Here is a 20,092-nt window from a genome sequence, read left to right as displayed (position 1 = left end):
CACTGTGAGTTTGTAGTAATGCCAGTGAGGTGGGGATAATGGCAGGGACGAGGTGCTGTACTGCTCTCCTGTCACTTGGATGAACTGAGCAGCCCACACAGCTGAGGCGTTAGGCTGCAACTGCATAAATGTGGCATGACTGCAACAGTCCAAACTGCTGAAGAATTTTCCTTCTAGTTCCTCAGAGTCTTTTCTATGATGACCTTTCACAGGCTTTGTCCTTGGTGAAGCCGTAAAGCTGTGTGCTTGTCACTGATTCCTAAGCAATGTCAGACTTGCTCAGATCAAACCTGCCTTTAAAAGTACAGTATGAGGTGTGGGGTCTGAATTTGTGCACATGTGGACACTTTTATAGCAGTTGAAAATCTGAATTCAGTATCATGTAAAAGAGGTTGAAGCTGCTCCTCCTGATCTTACAAGAAAGCATCAAGCCTTGAAATGTCTTTTAAGTATCCAGAATTTTGCCTAGATGGACAATGCTGCTCGTGAGAAGGAGATGGATGGTTCTGTGGGAGGAAGTACCCAGAAGGAAAAGAATGAATAACATTTCTTGAGCTCCTGATCCTTCATAACGTGATTATTTCTTTAAAAAGGGGAAACCTGGGTATCAGGGCATATAACCTGATAGCTATGACCTTTATGACTGTTAAGTGAACGTGCAGCCAACACACTTGCAAATTCGTACCTGCGATTAGGGGAGAAACGTCTGCTTTTGTCATTCTTCCTTCCTGCCAAATTTGTGATTTCCCATCAGATGTCTGCAATGCAGATGGCTAAATTATACAAGGGGATCTGCAGCTGTTGTAGTTTATGCTCTCCTACACCGCTGAAAGAACTGTAAGTTGCCTTGTGTCAAACCTTAAGAGTTACTCTTCTACATGACGTGTTTGAAGTCTTTCCATGTTAGACTTCCATGGCAGAAGAGAATACTTTTGCGCACTTGCATGCATGATGAGAGGGATGAGACTTGTGTGTACCCTTGCTCCAGCTCCAAGGATTGTGTCTCCCCTCCGTGTACATAACTTTTTTTTTTTTCATATATATGCAGGTGTGTGTTGGAACTTAACAACAGGGCACGTGTAAGGGCTGGCTATTCTGCTGCGTTAAGAGGTCACTGCTCCTCTGGGATTAGGAATGGAGAAAGCAAAGGCGTATTCCCAGGTGTTCAGTATTTAGAGAGTGATGGTGCATCTGAACTTTTTGAGATTTTTTTTATTTGCCTTTTCTTGTAGTTGCCTGTAAATGTTCTGAGTGTAGTCTGGGCTGCCAGTTGCAGTTGCTGAAAGCAGGACATGCTTTGAGCTCCGAATTTGTCTTCTCATCAGGCTAATGGAGGCATTTTTGGTACGCTGCTGTAGATGGATGTAGGGATGGCATGATATGGAAAATAACTGGTACATAATAATAGTACTCAAGCAGAATGTCGATGGTAGAAATGTAATGATTCTTTAAAATCTTTATTTGCAATTTAATTTATCTCAAGGGTTCTCCATATCAGAAATCCCTTGTCCACAAGCACCTGGATGTTGGCTTTTATCTCTTGCTTGCCATGTACACTTCAGATCCTCAATGTTGTCTTGAAATGAGCAGACATGACCAAAAGCACCGTGTTTATTTATATTGCTGTTAATAACTTGAAAGAAGCAAACAGTGAATGACAGAAAGAGATTTATGTTCCGGGGACAGCACTAAGACAGCATATATAGGAGCTTAGCTAGAGTTGCTTCTCTGTTTTTCTGCATGTATTCTGCAGGCAGAACTTGGTTTTAACAATAGAAAGGTTTGCACTGAAAACATTTGGAGCAACTGTGCTTTGTACTATGAGCCTTTGCTGTGGTGCTGAGCATAGATATTTACTTGTAAAAAAAGTTGTTTGGTATATTTGTTAACCTTCCCTTTGCACTCTCCTTTGCATGTTAGAATTGCTCTGTCTGCATTTGGCCTTTGCCTCTGCACTTGCATATGGTCACACTCTGAGAACGGTGAACTGCTAAGCGAGCGTTGTCCTCTGCCCTGTGGTGTATATTCTAGAGGGGAGTGACTTGTCTGCACTGGGGTCATGTGGAGACCTTTGATTGCCATCGTTCTTGGGGTGCAGCTGAGCTAAGCTGTGAGACAACAACTGCACTGACAGAAGAAGCTGTTTATCTGCCTGGCTGTGCAGTGCAAATGAGAAGATTGATTATAAATAAACTGTGAAAACAGAATACTTGCTTCATTTAGACATCTGTTTTAAAAAAGGTTAGCAAGGGCCTGTCTTGTGCCAGATGTTCTAGCACTGATTTTTCAAAGTTTTGACTTTTTTCTGGTCTTGTAACACTCCTTTGCATTTATTCTGTGTGCTCTTATCCATTCGAGCCTTGGCTCTTGCAGCCTGGGGCTTCTTTTGTGCAAGAGGAGCAAGGTAAGTCATTGAGAGGTCAAAGAAGTTGACCAGTTCAGAGCTGTTCACCAAAGCCATGCACTGAACCCCAACTGGCTTCTGCTGCTAGATGGAGGGTAACTATGACTTGCACCTCCAGGGGAGCTACTTGTGCAAGAAAAGACAAAGACTCCTGGAGTTCTCTTCTGTAGACACCTGTAAGTCCCTTGGTGTTTCCACCAGCCATCACACAAAGAGGCTTAGAGGATGTCAGTGCTTGGAGTAGGCTGCAGGGCATGCATCCTTGAGTTGACTCTGACCTTTCTCTTCTCACCTGGGACTGAACAAGTCACTTCGCTTGCTTAGTCTTCTAGTTTTAATGTCAGTATACACTTGACATGACAGTGCATCATCTAAGAGCCCATCTATCACAAATGCACTACAGACACTATATCACTACAGACCTTCAGGCTCCCTTCCACTCTCCCAGAAGACCATATGCAGTACATTTGATCATCTGGGCTAAGGGCCTGTAAGGTTATTGGTATTTTCCCATTCATTTTATGAACAGAAAATGTCTAAAACTAGAGGAGCTCAGCACAGATAGATACAGCTGCTGCTGGATTGAGCTAATGTAGCAATCAAAGGAGAGGCAGTGACCTTGCAGTTCATTTAAATGACTTTTTCATTGGTCTTGAGAGTCTAATGACAATCCTCACAGGATTATTGAAAGGTAGGATAAATAATCATAGGAGAGATGAATTGATTTGCAGTGTGTAGGTCTGACTTCTAATTCGTATCTCCCCTTTTCTGCAATGGTAGGTTGAAGCAGGCTGTAGCATGCAATAGCAGAATTATTATAAAGATGGGTAGAGAAGAAGTTTTGTTTAGAGTGGGAGAAGCTCTTAAGATTTGTTGTCCCTTTTTCAGATTCAGTTTAATGTGGTGGCTTTTTTTCCAGGCTGGCATATTGTGCTGTCCTCTGTCAGGGGTAGAACAAGCATTGCATAATAAAGGTTTGAGGGCTTCACTTTGCATTTAAGTGCCTTTAAAGATCTGATCCTGGTTCCCCTTTATTTTAAGCTTGAGTGAGTTGGCTTTGTGGGGCAGTCAGTAGTGCTGTGTCTGTGTGATGTTCATAAAAGAACCCAGAACGGTTGCATTTCGCAGTCTGGATATCTTTCTCCAAAACATTACTTACATGAATATCAGAGGTTTTGGATTATTTTTTATTTCCTGCACAAAGTATGCCTAACTTGTTTGATTTATGTTGGGCTTTTTTCCCCTCTGCATAGTTTTGTGATAACTCAGGTTGTTTGATGCTGTTGGCTGGTCAGGTCTAATATTAATGATTGTGGAACGCAGTGTAGATTGTGTGGATACTCTATCTAGACTGCAGTGTGAAGCTTGCTCTGGCTGGAGGCCATGCTGTGTAAAGCCCACAGGGTGAAGCCACCCCTGCAGAAAAATAACTTTTTGTACAAATTTGAGCTAGCTAATTCAGAGAGTTTCCCAGGTATCCAAGTATCTGAACTGGGACTCAAAATGCCCTTTGTTTAGAACTGAGGAAGAGCATGAAATGAATATGAATAAAGTTCCCTGCTCCTAAAGAAGAAATAAATCAACTCAAGCAGATGTCAAAGGGAACTGTCAGCCCCTTCCACAAAGCCATATGCCTGTAAGTTTTCTGTGGGTGGCAAATAAATCTTTTTGCCAGCCTCTTTTGTGCTCTTTACCAAGACAGGCAGTGTTGAGAAAGTAGCTCTTCCTCAGCCTTTTCCAGTTTCTTCCTGAATTCACCTCTGAAGCTGTTGGATCAGGTTCTCAGCTTGGTGGCACGTGCTCCCACCACCATGTAAAACCAAAGCAAAGCTTCCTTCTCTAGCTGAGACCCTCTCGTTCTGCTGCACCTACCATGTTAAAGCATTGGGGTTTTGCTCAGGAGGACACGAGGCTTTTTTATGCTGTGGTTGCTATGTGGATGACTAAGTGCGATGAACCTTAGCTGGTGTTTGAAACTGGAGTTTGATCTGCGATCATCCATTTGGGTATTTGCTGTAATTCTCAGGTGGGATTTGCAGCCTTTATTCAAATGTATCCGCCCTGTAGATAAACATGCCCTGGAAGTGTTTCATGGTGTGCTGTTGCGGTTGGACCTCTGCTGAAGTCCCTTTTTGCTGTGGTGGAGTTACACCTGGATGTCTTACAGCTTCTTGGCTGAGAATACTCTTTGACTTGTGCAGTATAAACCATGGTTGTCTGGTTCAGTTCAGGCTTAGGTTTACATCTGCTGGCTTCAGCAGTCATCCCATTAGAGGAAATCAAAGCAGCACTAAAAATCACAGTCTGGTTTATTTTCTTTTGGACAGTGTTGCAAAAATAGCCCCAGCCCTGTTACCCAAACACCTCAGAAACGGCTTTTGCTGAAGCTGCAGTGAAACAGATTTCTAGCCGTATTTTCGGATACGACTTTCAAAAGCTCAGCAAAGCCTGGTCTTTCAAGTGCCCCTTCCAACAATAACAGCTGAAGAAAGAAAAGCTGGCTGCTGCTGCAAACAAGAGGAAAAAGGACAGCAGGGGATTGCATTGGATTACGTTTCACTGGGGCAGGGGAGTGCAGCGTGTCTGGGTCATGCCATGCACTTTGTAACACCTCTGCACATCTCTGGTCTGCTCACAGGAGCCATCCCTCACCCTGGCCACGTGTCAGTCTCAGCCGCTCCCTCCCTTTGCGCTGACCCTTCAGGTCCTTAGGGGGCAATAGTGGGGGTGAGGAAGGGGCTGTCCGGGAGGCCCAGCGTCACACTGGAGGTGCTGAAGCGAAACTTCACATTGCAGCAGGAACCTCACCTGGTCCTGGAAGTTCAGCTTGCCTGGAAGCAATTGCACCGGCTGAAAGCAGTTTAATTTACAGCCAAATAATTTATTTCAAATCTGCTTTTCTCACTCATGCATTCATGTTACTTTATTGTAATGTCAACACTTAGCACTGAAGTAATGGCAGATCTCTGGAGAACTTCACATAAGCAAGAAAGCACCATTATCTTGGTTTTACAGGCCCTTCTTATGTTGAGAGCATATGTGGTGGTGTAATTACACTGATGTGATTAAATCAGTGCAAATCCTTGCTAGAGGGACATGCTGCACCACTGTAAAGCAGGGCTTATTATCAGTACAGTTTAATTCAAATTACATTACTCGATTAAGCTGTGCTAGCATAAGCCTCTGTTTAAACTCAGGAAGTCACGTGAGGGCCTGTGTTTCTTTTTAAAGCAGATAAAGATTTGGAAACTAAAATGGGTGAGGTTGTACCTCGCCCAAGAACATGCTTAGAAGCAGTGCACTTGATGAGTGTTCATAGTGCTTTCTGGGAAGAAAGGTGTGTGGGTACCAATTCATGGGGTTTATTATTAATTTTTAATAGATTAAAATCTTTGTTTAAACCATAGCGACTACTTTGGAAAGATCCTAAATCATACTGAAGCTTTACAAATAAATTAAGTAAAATCCACACCAAATTCTAGTAAGCCTGTACCACATGGTCTTGGGTTTTGATAATGGCTCAATGGGTCAGTGAATAACCATAGCGTGTACAACTTAATTGGACCTTTTTTTCTTTTTTGGCAGGGTGTGGGCACTGTAAGAAAATGAAGCCAGAATATGAGAAGGCTGCAGAGTTTCTCCATGTAGCCAGTGATGTAAGCTAATTTCCTTTATTATATCCTTCAAATAATCAGTAATAAATAACTGGAGTAATAAAAGTGACTTTTCTCCCTACAACAAATTCAGCTGTTCTCATCCTCCCACAGGACCCTTCAAAATGTGCTTCCAAAGTACAGTCTCATCGCTAATGCATGAGCCCTGCCAAACTCTGAGAAAGAACATTCTGTCTTGAACGAAAACAAAATCGAAGCATGTTTATGTATTCTGCCGTAGGCCTTATACATGATATGATCAAATCCAAAATGGACTTTTTTTTTACCCTTTACTTAAAGATATTGAATGTGAAAATATATAGGCTTTTATTTATGAATTAGATTTGGAAAAAAACCAAAAGGGGTTGATCCCTCTTTCAGATACCCTGTTTTATGGTTGCATCACTCCATTAGCTTCATCTTAAGTGCTCCATCAGCATGGCCAGAGAAAAGAGATCCAGTAATGTTAGTGTTATTGATTCAGTCTGTCAGTGTGTACGCCATGCAAGAGGAGAAGTAGTATTAGTCTCTCCCATGCTTTAGGCATCTTCAGTGGAGACGTAGCTGTTGGAGAAGGAGTTAAAACAAAGGTTAGATGAATCAAACAAGCTTCTGCTCTCCTGTGACTCTAAAGGTGGTCCATGTAAAGATGCCTGCCAGTTAATGAAAGATGAATTTACCTTGAAGTAAACTTGTCTTTAACAATACTCATTTCTTGTGTGAGCAATTAGGATTTGTGGGAGAAAATGCCATTACTGGGAACAGCTTGTGAGCATTATAAAGTGAATTATATAAAGGGAGTCTTGTCAGAAATGGGAGGGGAACACGTAGTGCTCTGGTTACATTTAGTCCATAAGATGTCCCTGCCTGGTCATGCATCAGTCCTCTGTGTCTTTCTGTGTCTCTGTGCTGAGAACCTGAGAAAGTGAATTACTTACCTAGATCATGAGTGATCACCCCAGAGTCCACCATGTCCTGCTAGGGGAGTGTGTGTATGTTGCTGGGATTTACAGTTAGTGGTCTCTGTTCTAGAGTCCAGGTGTCCTTGCAGCAGTCGATGCTACCCTCAACAAGGCGCTGGCAGAAAGATATCACATCTCAGGGTTTCCTACTTTGAAGTATTTTAAAGATGGAGAGGAGAAATACACTCTGCCACACCTCAGAACAAAGAAGAAGATCATCGACTGGCTGCAAAAGTAAGTTTTGCGGATCTGAGATAGTGTTCAGGTTCCTGGTTACTGGCTCCTGAAGACTGCTTTGGTGAGGAAGTAAACCTTAAACCTTGCCTTGCTAACAAAACCGAGCTGAATTCCAGTGTTCAAAGCCATACAAACATGTATTTTAATTATGGTCTCTAATACGCCAAATCCTTTATTTGCTGCAGGGTTTTTCATAGTTGTCACAGTACTTCTTTCCCAAAATAAATATTTTTCAGATATACCCTAAGCCTCTCACCAGAGAAGGAATAACAATGTCTCTCGAAAATAAATAGAACATTTATTGTTCCCTCTTTATACTAAGCAGCAGATTTCACTGTTAATAACTGAATTTCTGCAGTTGTATTTTTCTGCATGGGGCTGAAGGAAAGCCAGTGAGAGCAACAAAACCAGCAGCTTTGTCTGCACTGACCAACTTTTCTTGGGTGGCATGCTGAAATAAATAGAATTAAGCTTGATACATGATGAAAAGAATTTAATTTCAAAGAAGTAAATTGCTGGTACCATTCTCTCTAAGTATTCTGGAATAAAATAGGCATTTCCTTTAGGTACTGGAAGCCTAATGTGTCTTCTGCGTTATTAAATGGGAAAAAAAAATCCAGTGTTTTTTATGAAGTTTTAGATCATTTAAGCGTTAAGTGCGGTTGGTGTGAGGAATGTGTTCTTAATTCTTCCCCTCTTATATGGGAGGGGGAAGGGGGTTTAATGGGGGCTTTTTGGTTGCGTTGTTTTTTCTTTTCTTTTAAAAACTACATCTCTGAGTGCTTCACACCAGGTAATAGATACAGTCTGGCAACATCTTTGTAGCGTGTTGGGTAGTTTTATCCGTATTTCACCTTTAGACACAGTACTCCCTTGGCTTCTCTCTCTCTCTCTATATATATATATATATATGTATATATACTCAGGCTCCAGGCTGCTGTGTCAATACTGGATTAGTATTAGTCACTGTCCTGGTTTCATCAGTTTGCTGGAGTATTTGGAGTGCTACGCAATTTGTATTGAGTTACAGTCGGGTTGATACTGCCTGTACATATTGGCAGATGAATAAGCAATGAGGAAGAGGGAAGGGGTGTTAATGCTTTCTGGATCCTGCTTTGCCTCTGGAACACTTTTGTCTGCAGCCTCAGGTAGTGAGCAACCTGGGAAATCCAGACAACTTGTCTCCTGCTCTTGACTGCTGGATGTTCTCCCAGCTAGAGACACAATAGAGTACTTGAAAATCCTTGTTTGCTGACCAGGGATAAAATTATCGTAGCTGCACTGAAGCTGGTGGAAATAGGGATGCATCTGGGATACAGGCTGGAAATAAAAGTACAGCTTGTGTAAACCTATCCCAAAGAGTGGTCTTGTCACAGCCATGCGGGTTGCTGTTCATTCCCTCTATGGTGACTGTAGTATGTACTGCTACACTGGTTGTTACCAGTCTCTGGGTAGCTTGTTTCAGGTCAGCATGGGAAGGTCTGTGTGAGATGAAGTCACACCTCTGACTGTAACTATAATCGATGATAGCTCACACTGACTATGTTCATGTGAAAATTCAAACCAGCTGTCCTAATTCTTTTGCTAACAACTGGTAAATCAGTATTGATGGAAATACGATGGATGTCCACGAGGTGACCTTGAGCAGGACTTAAAAAATCAAGTTTTTTTCCACCTGTTTTTTATGTACCTGAGAACGTCTTAAAATAGTGTCGTTCAAAGTGACAGGAAAGCCTGAAAAGCTAATTTATTACTAATGTGACATATGAAGGTCTTTATACAATGGCACCATTCTGATGATTTTATATAAGTAGTCACTATTTAAGATACAGCAGGAATGAATTTAATGATTCTGAGAGAAGTCTGGGAGCTAATGAATAGCAGAAGTTTTGTTAGAGGTGCTCTAGATGTGCGGGATTGCTCTGATCTAGTCAGTATGTGCAGTCGTAATTGAAACCTGACATTCTCATTATCAAGGTAAAATATTCCAGTTCATTCACCCCCAGTCTTCTGATTATTGCATCCTGGCTTTAATATCTGAATTCAAGAAGAGGTCATGAAATTCTTTATAGAACTTTGCATGATAGAGGTAAAGAGTACAAAAAGAATGAATCGAAGATGCTGTTCTATATCAGTTGCTTTTTGATTCCATCTGCTTGCTGTTCTCAATTCATGCCTATGAATTGAGTGATACAAGAGTAATGTTTTTTCCACCAAGATGTTGGATGCAATTTAGGAAATCTTTATTCTGCATTCATATTCATATGCCTGAGTACAATCACTTAAATTACATTTTTATTGAGTTCCAGAAATTAACTTGCATCTTTTTTGTTGTTATCTGGTATTGGAAATATTAAGCACATTTTTCTACTGCACAGGCACCCTAAAGCATTGCTTGACCTCAGTTCCGTCATAGTAGTTATGACCAGGACATGATGCCCCTTTGCCTGCTTCCAAAACCATTTTCAAACCAGTCTCATTTCCTTTCTTTTCTAGTCCTGAAGCACCACCTCCACCTGAGCCTGCATGGGAAGAAAAACAGACTAGCGTTATGCACCTTGCTGGCGAAGACTTCAGGGAGTCCTTGAAGAAGAAGAAGCACACCCTTGTCATGTTCTATGCACCTTGTAAGTAAATATACCTCTCTCTATGTGGATGGGTTTTCTAATCCTCCAGTTTATGGAATCCTGACTTAATTCCCTCACAGTCCACAGACTTTTAAAGGTTAAGAGCTGATTCTGAATACAACTGCATCGAACCATCATTGGCACCATCATTTGTGTCTTTATAAGTGGCAGTAAAACAGTATACAGTGTTTATTTAAAGAGTTATTGTGTTAATGCAGACATGAAAGCAGGCAGAGGCACAAAACCAAACCAGATTTTTTTTCCTCTGCTGCATTTTATGGTCTATATAACAAAATGCGATCCTTTATAGTAGCACAATGGACATGGAGAACCTGAGTTGTTTAGTGCAGCACTTCAGTAGTAAAATCGATATAGTGGTGAAGGAGGAATCAGTCCCTGGAGGCTGATAACAAATCTTGATAGAACAAGTTTTGTCTGTAATAAATCTACATTTAAATCTCCACTGGAAATGTGGGCACAGCTTCCTCCTCCCAGATTGTTTTGCGTGCATCACATGCACACTTTCTTTTGAAGCTCCTGAGAATATTTCTGGAGTTTTGAATGGGGCCTTTTTATAAATTAAGTGAATGGGAGGGATTTTTTCCTGTTTTCCCATGTTATCCCAGAGATGGGCAGTCTTGGTACAGGCTCTTAACATTTGAGGGGTCTGTCAAAGGGAGAAGATAATCCTGGCACTTAATATTAGGTGGTATTAACTTGTTCTAATAGCAACATGACTCAGCCCCCTCAGACGTAGGAAAAATTCTTCCCTGTCACATGGCCAGCCCTGTGGTTAATGGATAATCTTCAGATAAGCAGTTAGTAACCTTTTCCTATTAAACTGAAGGTATTTTCCAGAAAGGGAGAAAAAGCTCAGGTCCTTAATGTTATGTTTAATCAGGGAGCTCCTTATTTTGCTTTTCTGTTAGAGAATTAAACATGAAGGCTTTTGGGCTCCCATGAAGACCTGATGGATGTGGGAGAAAAGAGGGGGTACAATTCAGAAGGGAGATTTCTGGAAGATTGTGAAAGGAAAGGGAAGGGGACTTAATCCCTTCTCAACTCCAGTTCCCATCACCTATTGACTAAAAATTGCCCATGCGACAGGAATTTTTGATTCGTGGACCTTAGCTGATTAAGAGCAAGCTGTACCTTTAGAATCAAATGATTGCATACAAAATTATAAGATTTATGAGTTCAGCACTTCTTGAGTTCTCTTTACTTGATGAGTGACCTTCTGTGGAAGAGAGATTTATTTCCCTCTCAGTTTTTAGCTGCATCTTTTTAAGACACTCAAGTTCTTGCTGTTTTTAAAGGCCATAGTTAAAGCAAAGACACTATGTGCAGTGAGTATGTAGTTCTCAGGGTTGAAAGCAGGATGGGCTAATTGTGATGCCATTGTTTGCGGGTTGACTTCTGCCCTTACTCCAGGAAGGGTGAATAAACATCAGCCTGGCCCTGTCTGTACAGAAGGGCTGTAAAAGTAAGGCTTGCATGATGTAAGACTGCTGGGTCCTTTGAGGCTGCCCTTCAGACATGTTCTTCTTCTTGCACAGTGCTGCGTATGACTGCCTATTTACAGGACAGAGAGGTGGAATCTCTTTTGGCCATCCTGTGACTCCTAAGACAGTCAGCACTGCTGTTGTGTTGTCAGTATGTGGGTCATGCACAGTTTCTGATATGTCAGATTTGTTCTCTCGAAGTGTGGAAGTGTCTGTTCGCAGAGCACAAAGCAGGCACACAAAGGGAGTGCAATGAGCCTGCCCTTTGTTGGTTGTAGGGGAAAGTAGCAGATGAATATTTTAAATCTCTGGTTTCTGTGAAATGATCATTAATGCAACAGAATGGTACAAATCATTCTATTTTTCAGCTCTTCTGCAGTGATAATGTGCCTCCTGCTAAATTTGATAGATTATCTCTTGTTTACCATTTTGTCAATCTTGAGACCTTTTGGAGCTTACATTGCCAATTAGTCTTAACTTGCTTATTTTAGTGCAGAAGGAACACTGCTAAAATTGCCAGGCCCTATTATCTCAAATAATTTTCTTCTTCTATTCAGTTCCACATCTTAGGTCAGTGCAGAATCACAGGATGTTGTTCCATTCACTTGTGACTCTATGGCAGTATTTGTTATACTTACACATATGCTGAGATATTTTAAGATTGGGCGTGTGTGTATACATGCATATATAAAGTATGTTTATGTATAAATATTTATGCTAAGAAATGTATCTCTCATCTGTCATTAGAATTTAAAGCAGCAAGTTGAATATTCTGACCTTTGTAAAGCTTTCAACTAGAGTGACAAACCTTTAGGCAAAGGGCACAGATATATATCTCACATACAAATTAAAATGAGATCTGGCTTTTCGGTGGCAGTTTCCAGTCCAAATCACTTAATATGTATAGGAGAACCATCAATCTGCTGCTATGCTGATAACTCTGGACTGAGCTGAGCAGTGCTTTGATGGTACTGAACAGTGCTTCATGGTGATTTAGGTCTGGACGAGAAGACTGCTATATCCACATGGAAAAGATGGGGAACTCATTAATCCATCACCCTGAATGTGGGTGAAGCATAAAGGTTATTCCTGGTGCCTGTAGAATATTTTAAGGTCAAAATCAACTCTTGAAATTACTGGGAAGAAAAATCCATTCCCGTGGACTTGACACCCGCAGAGAGTGATGTTCTTGATTTCACATGCCCATTGCTTCCTGGTGGCATCTCTGTGCACTGTAATGACTGATCTGGGGCAGGAGGCAGCAGTAGGGGCAGGTCCCCAGTACTGACTTGGGCAAAAGTGCCAGCTGCAGAACAGCTAATGCTGCTTGGGCCAATAACTGCGTTGGACCTGATCTTTATCCAGATGTCCATTGGGCAAGTCTGTACCCTCTGCGCCCACCATGCTGCACAGGCTTGTGGTGCAGGCTGGCGCTTGCCGGTGCTTCTCAGGGCTAGCATTTGGAGCAGGCTGCTGGCATCCTGCACAGCACCTGCACAGCTCTTCTCTGGACCCTGTGGGACTCTTATGGTCTGAAGATGTAATTGTCATCCCACTTCCTTGCCTCTGAGTTCAAAATGCCTAAAGTAGGAGGAGTACAATGACAGAGTCTGCTGAAGTGAAGCATGATGCCACAGGTGTGTGTCGTATCCTGGGGCCTCCCATGGAGGGGGCTGAGGAGCATTTGAAAGCAGTAGTCTTATTGCAGCATTGGAGAGGTGTTTTGGGAGGGTTTATGGGATCAGTGTCTGTATTGTTTCCATAGGCCAGTCGTTGGAATACTGGATACCATTAACTGCTTCAGGTTTCCTTTCCTAACTGCTTGGCTTCATCCAGAAATGGGGAGAGGATACAACTAGTCTGAGTGTGTTTGCTATACACACATAACCTGGTATGTGGGTGATCAGGATTTGGGGGGCTGCGAACCAAATCGGGAAGTAAGCCAAATGGACAAGAATAGATCCAGCATAGCCCAGTTAGACAGCAGTGCTTAACCAGCTGTGGCCAGAAGTACAGTAGCTGCACATCTGACATCTGCAGCCAGACCTTGTTTCAAGACTTGCAGCATTAAATGCCTAGTTTGCATCAGTGCCATTTCTGGGATCAGCACACACTGACTTTTCTTTCTTCTTTCTCTTGTGTCCTCGCTGTTCATATAGCTTATCTGAATGTGTTTAATCTGCGTTTTTACTTTTATGTGCTCTCTCCACTGTTATCACAGATAATTGAGATTTGACTTTGCGAGTGCATTAAATTTTAACCTACTACTACTACTATAGCACTGAAAACTGGAAAATAGAAGCAGTTGGTTGTGAATAGTTCTCTGAATCACAAAGGGTAACAAAGTTCCAGTAAATAACATGTCTTCTCAGTTGGAGATATTTTTGCTGCGTTACTCAAACTGAAATAAGGGGAAAAAATGTGGTTGGAGCTGGGTGAGCATTTTACAATGAAATAGGGAGATGCAAATAGTTCTTCAGGAGTGTACTGTGGTTCTAACCCAAACTTCTGCCTGGAGAAGCCCTTGGAATCCTATGTGAAATTTCCGGTTGAGCCAATGCAAAGACTATATGAAATTAGTGACTGTCACATTCTCTAATTAAAACTCCCATGGTTCCCTCTTCTGACTTGTTCATCCCTGGTATTTAATATGTCTTTCTGGTGTCAGAATTTGGTGATGAGACTGTTAAGTTTTAGCTGTTCTTGGGTGGCTCTCCTTCAAACTTATGCTAGGTCTTTTCTGCTCTTATAGAAATAATTCAGAACAGGGGACACAGGCTCCATAGATGGGCATCCTTAACTGCATTAGACAGAACATCACCAGCAGGTCAAGGGAGCTGATCCCTCTACTCGGCAGTGGTGAGACACAGCTGGATTGCTGTGTTCAGTCATGGGCTCCCCAGTACAGAAGGTGCATTGACATACTCAAGTGAGTCCAGTGAAGGGCCATGATGATGGTTAAGGGTCTGGAGCATCTGTTAAATGAGGGGAGACTGGGAGGGCTGGGACTCTTCAGCCTGGAGGAGGCTCAGGAGGATCTTATGAGTATGTGTAAGTGCCTAATGTGGGAGTACAGAAGACAGAGCCAGACTGTTCTCTGCAGCACCCAGGGCAAGACAAGAGGCAGTGGGCACAAATTGAAATGCAGGAAATTTTGCTTAAACATAAAGAGGAAGTGTTTTATTCTGTTTTGACTGTGGGGGTGGTTGAACACTGGAACAGGTTGACCAGAGGGGGCATGGAGTTTCCATCTTTGGATGTATTCAAAACCCAACTGCACACAGTGCTGGGCAAGCTGCTCTAATTGACCCAGTTTTGAGCAGCGAAGTTGAACTAGATGATCTCCAGAAGTGCCTTCCGGCCACAGCAATGCTGTGTTTCTAGGAACAGTAATACTGGAGTTTGAAATACACAGTGGTTTTGTTTTGGCCTTTGTTTTTGTTTTGTTGGCTTTAGTTTGGGGTTTTTTGCCTTTCCCATCAACTTCTGAATTTCTTTAAACAGGAAAGGCTTAATAGTACCCCCTATGAAGAGACTACAAATGAATCACAACTGTGTCAGGAACAGGAGTTATATATAATGGAACAGTCATTAGCAGGTACAAATGACGGGGAGGGGGCACTTACTTTTTAGATCAGTCACTTGTGGTGGAAGGCCTCAGCCCTCAGTTCCTACTTTTGTAAAAACACAAGATAATAAGCGCTGTTAAAAACAGACTTTCAACAGCAATGAGAAATAATAGGGGCAAAATGCTCCTTTTTAATGGTTCATAAGGGTGGCATTTGATAATGTTATTAACTTGCCAAATGGCCTCAATTTGTGGGACTGAACAAGGTTTGCAGAATGGGTATTTTTAATAAATACTTTGCTGGGAGCTGATTTCTGGTTCTCTGTTCAGCAGTGGAACTTTCACGTCTCTGGAAATTATTTTTGTCAGCTGGAAAAGGTTATTTTCTGGTGAAGCCTGACCCACAGGGGTTACCCAAAGAACACTCGGAAATAAACCTTACTGAGGATTATTTTAATGAGGTATTTTTGTATTGAGTAAGTGGCTGTACTGCACAAAAGGATGTGCAATTAGGAGACATCAGCGTCCTTGGCTCTTCAGGGTTTTTTTGGTGGGGTTTTTCTTTCAGGTCTGAAAGAAGCGAATGGGGGTGCTTAATTTGTGTTGCACCTGATAAAATCACAGGAGACTTTTGAGATGATGTTTGAGCTGTTAAAAGGCTGTGTGTTGTTCTAAGTTGTTAGTGGGAGATGGTACCTGGGTATTGTTCTGCTGGAAAACAAAGAGAGTTCTTTGGCTTCCAAGTCCATCAGGAATTTTGACATCATCGCTGTCTGGTGGGTCCTCTCCTGTCCATCAGTAGGTAGTAAGAAAGAAATCAGATGGGGATTTCTTCAGCAGTAAATCAGGTAGGGGTCATGTTTTTTCAGTTCTGACTAAATCGGGCCTGCCCATCCTTGTGTGTTTCATCAGCAGTGCATAAAATGCTGGGAGCTAAATTAAACCTACATTAATTTTATCCACAGGCTTTGCTCAAAGTATTAATCATTCTGTATTCTGGTATGCTCCTTCTGTCTTTTCACAATAAAAAAATGCTCAGATTTTTTTCTCCAAGTTATGCATTGAGGAATATACAATGACAAAGAAGCACTTAGCTGAGTGTCCTTGTCAGAGTGGGTTTCACTGTGTGCACAGTGGGTGCAGATGGCATTTTGGCTATTAATGCTAACAACCAGAGGGGCCAGCGTGCTCCTCCAGCCCTGCTAGCTTACCTGTGGGACCCAAGCTGTCATCAAAAAGCTGTTCTTAAGAAAGGGGTAATGTTTCCTTTTTGTGTCTCCCATTTTTTGCGGGAAGCTGGGACAAAGCTGGTTGCACCATGTCTCAGCCTTTGCACAGGAAGTTTTGGTGAAATAATACCGTATTATGGCTAAGCCAGACTGCTGTAACAAAACACAGTGATTTTGGCTGATGGTGAGGCCTCACCCCACAGCTGCTGGGCCTGAGATGGCCAGTCTGGCTGTCAGTGCTGAGTACACCTGGGTGGCATCACTCTGTAAGAAGGATGCACAAAGTGGGCTGAAACACTTCTCAGTTGAGTTAATGGGTCCAGATGCCAACAGAAAGCAGCAGCTCAGATGAATGCAGTCCCATGATGGCCTTGTACTGGCTTCCACCAAGGGGCTTTCCTGTTTCTTGCAAGTGCATCTTGTTAAGTTTTCATTAGGAGGCTGTATCAGAGAGCCTGAACAAAATGTGTATGTTTGTAAATGAAGCTTAAGCTATCAAAAAAAAAAATAAAAACATGCTGAACAGAAAGAATGTGTTTCAAGGCAGAAATCCTTGCAGGAAGGATTTTCTGGTTGTTGACTGAGGCAGAAGCGAGGTCTGGACCCTCTGATAATGAGGCTTTAAATCCTGCGTGGGCTGGCACTGCAGAATCTTGATATGTTAGCTGTTCTGCTAACTGGTTTCTCTCCTGCATTAGTGATGCTATTGCTACAGGCTCGTATTAGCAAGGTGCATTCCTGTTGCTGTAAATAGTGCTGATGCCACAGAGCCCCTTAGCAGGCTGCTTACGACGAAGGATGAATTTCTAGAGTGGTCTCTGCAGTCAGGCTGGCAGAACTGCTCTTAGCCCCGGTATTAGCACCGAGAATATTAATTAGCACAGGCAGAGCAGTTTTAACTGCTCTCAGCTTGAAAGTTGAGGCACTTCAGAGGACTGCACATAGCTGTGACAGAAGTGCTCGGAGGTGGCTGTCATGGAGCAGTGGCGTTAAACTAATATTTGTCGGGGTGACCCAGCCCCTCTTGCTCCGATGACTTTGTTGCTGCTATAGCAATTGTTTGCGTCTAAGCCTGTGGTTTCCAGAGGTTTGTTTTTTGGATCCCTCATCTCCTCTGTGTATCCCCAAAGTGCTACAAAAGAAAGAGTTCAGATAGCTTGGGAAAAACTGCAACAAATCCCACCAGCAGGCTGTGAAATTGACAGTAGTTACAGCTAGCGAGGCAAGCCCTGGCTGACCTCATGCTTAACTGAAAACCTCATGACCTTTTTCAAATCAAAAGACAAATCCCCCTCCTTTCAATTACTAGTATCTTGTGTCTTGGAATTATGATTACCCTGTGTGTCAGGTCATGTCATAAAATGAGCTTTGGTTCCAGATATTCAATTAAAAGGCCCTCCAATTCTCTACTGATAGAACAAAAGCCAAATTAACCTTTCGGTAGCATCTCTGAATGCCTTTCTCAAATCTGCCCGTGGGTTCAACAATTTCTGTAGCTATGCAAGTTCTATTGGTTTAATCAGCATACCCATTTTCAGCTCTGATCTGTGCAATTACTGTCTGTGGCCTGTCTTTCCTTGATTGACCAAGTAATATTCTTGTTTTAATTCTAGTTAATCACTTGGAACTCTTGAAGTGGAAACAGGCTTTTCTTTACTCTGCTATCTACAAGCTCCTGGGTTTGCTTTGATAGCTGTGCAATGTACTGCTTTCACTTGCTTAGAATTGCAGTCATTTAAAAACCAATAACTGAGGGCAGTATCTACCCCTGTTATTTAGATGGTGATGATTTCAAGCAGAGATGGGGAATCAGGAAAGTCATTCCCTGCTTTGCACTTTCCACGCTGAAGGCTCCATCCTGACATGTGCTGAGCCCTCTAGGGCCCTAATGGTTTTGCAGCAGAGTGAATGGAGTCAGCACCTTGTAGCCCTGCTCCCTGTCAAGCAGGATTGTGAGCCCTGAGAGTCACTTAACCTCTTCCTGGCTCCATTTAACCTTGTGGGTAATGACAGAGGGGGATAATAACTTCTGTGTCTCTTAGGGGCAATTTGAAGCGTAATTAACTGGTATTAGTTAAAGCATTTGAGATCACCCATTGAGAGGTACTAAAGGAAGCTGAGGGCTGAAGGGGGAGCAGAGCTCTTCCTCATGCTGACGACAGACCGCAGAGGGTACAAATGCCATGGTCTCACAAATCACTGGGCTTTCGGATCTCCTTCACAGGGTTGGCCAGGACTTTGCTCTGAAAATAGTGACAATTCAAGTTAGTGTATTTGGTGTGGAAACAGTCTGCAACATTAAAATATGCATGTTTAAATATGTACACTGCTTTGTTACTTCACTTGCCTTATTTTATTATGTACAAGATGCTAAAAGTACACACAGAAACAACATTGGTGGGGTTATACATCATTACATATTAATGCCGGGCAAAAAGTATAAGGTAGTGATTTGTGAAGTCAAAATGCCTTATCTAAAATGGCTTAGAGCCATTTTAGTTGGAATGCTCTGGTTAGGGTCAGCAGGGGCTATCATCCTTGCTTGACCTGTGGGGCTAGTGCTGGCATGTTGCAGCTCCTGGTTCCTCAGGAGATGGTGATACAATGACAGCAAACCATATCACCTCTGCGGCAGTTTCAGCTCAGCAATGTGAGTCAAGGACAGGTTGCTCTGATCAGGTGGAGAACCACTGCATAAAAGCACCTTTTTCAGAAAACCATTTCCTTTCAGACTAAAAATCACTGGTGATGGGGAATGTGAATTTCCTGCCTGAATTTGACTGGCTTCAGCATGCAGGTAGCTTGGGAGGTTACTTAGCCTTTGGCACCCAGCTTGAATAGTTTAATAAAAAGTGGACTTTTCTCGCCATCACTTCCTAATCTTTGGATTTAAGCTACTGACACACTGAGCTTCCTGCATGAAATGCCCCTACCAGGCCTGTTAGTTTTCTTACAGGCCTTCTGAGCCCACTCCAGTTTGAATTCATTCTTGATTTGTGGAACAAGAACTGCAGACAGCATTTTGGTGCCATGCATAGAGGCCCTCTCCATAGAATCACAGAATCATTGAATAGTTAGGGTTGGAAAGGACCTTAAGCCTATAGCCATACCTACCTCATCTTTTCATTTATGTATTCAGTGAAGTTCCTTTTGACAACTCCCATCATTTTCTTTCAAGGCTGTATTTCTAGTATTGTGTGGTTTTCTTTTGATTCTGATACATTTAAAGCCCCTTATATACTTAAAACATCATTATTACCTTTGCTGACTGTAGGTACTGCTTTGATGCCCATTTTGCTTCCTTTATCTATTTTGTACAAATTGTTCGCTTTTGATTTATATTCATTAAAAACAGCTTCACCTTTCTTCTATGTGCTATGCTAATACAGCTTCCACTCTTCTAAGGAAACTGAATTAACCTTGTACTGTTCAGCTGTAGAGAGGTTATATTATATCATTGGACTTTGTAGTTTCAAATTAAACAAAGAATGAAGTAACTTAAAGGAGTTTTTTCATATGTAAGCAAGTAGAAACCTGTGTTTGTTGGAAAGCAAAGTTGATTCCTTTAGGCAGTTCTGAAAATTTCATACAATTTTGTTTTTAATGTAATAAGGTGACTCTTGTCCAAGCATGGTGCATCTCTTTCATGCACTATTCTGGAGGCGCCTTTATAATTGCCATCTGTTCCTAATGCTTTTGTACACTGAAATTTTAAGAGTTTCTATGTTTTTGGTTTGACTCGCTATCATTGCTAAACAATTCACTTGGTTAAAAAAGAAACCCTATCCAATCAAAATTTCCCCATTTGATTGTAAAAAGATATGCAGGTTATTCACTTGATTGTTCCATTGCTTTGAAATCCTCTTTGCATCCCTTTGGCATCCCATGGGACCCTGCAATTATGGGAAAC

General features: G+C 42.1%; 1 protein-coding gene across 1 annotated transcript in view; it reads left to right on the top strand.

Moving 5' to 3' along the window:
* PDIA5 (protein disulfide isomerase family A member 5) overlaps positions 1 to 20,092 on the top strand; it is a 100,724-nt gene that overhangs the window by 62,002 nt on the left and 18,630 nt on the right. Inside the window, exons 12-14 of the mRNA XM_065671439.1 lie at positions 5,990 to 6,060; positions 7,090 to 7,253; positions 9,753 to 9,883. Of these exons, the coding sequence (XP_065527511.1) occupies positions 5,990 to 6,060; positions 7,090 to 7,253; positions 9,753 to 9,883 (366 nt within the window). The remainder of the gene's footprint in view (positions 1 to 5,989; positions 6,061 to 7,089; positions 7,254 to 9,752; positions 9,884 to 20,092) is intronic.

Source organism: Lathamus discolor, chromosome 3 (assembly GCF_037157495.1).
Source record: "Lathamus discolor isolate bLatDis1 chromosome 3, bLatDis1.hap1, whole genome shotgun sequence".
Taxonomy (NCBI): Eukaryota; Metazoa; Chordata; class Aves; order Psittaciformes; family Psittacidae; genus Lathamus; species Lathamus discolor.
This window is presented reverse-complemented; position numbering and strand designations above follow the sequence as displayed.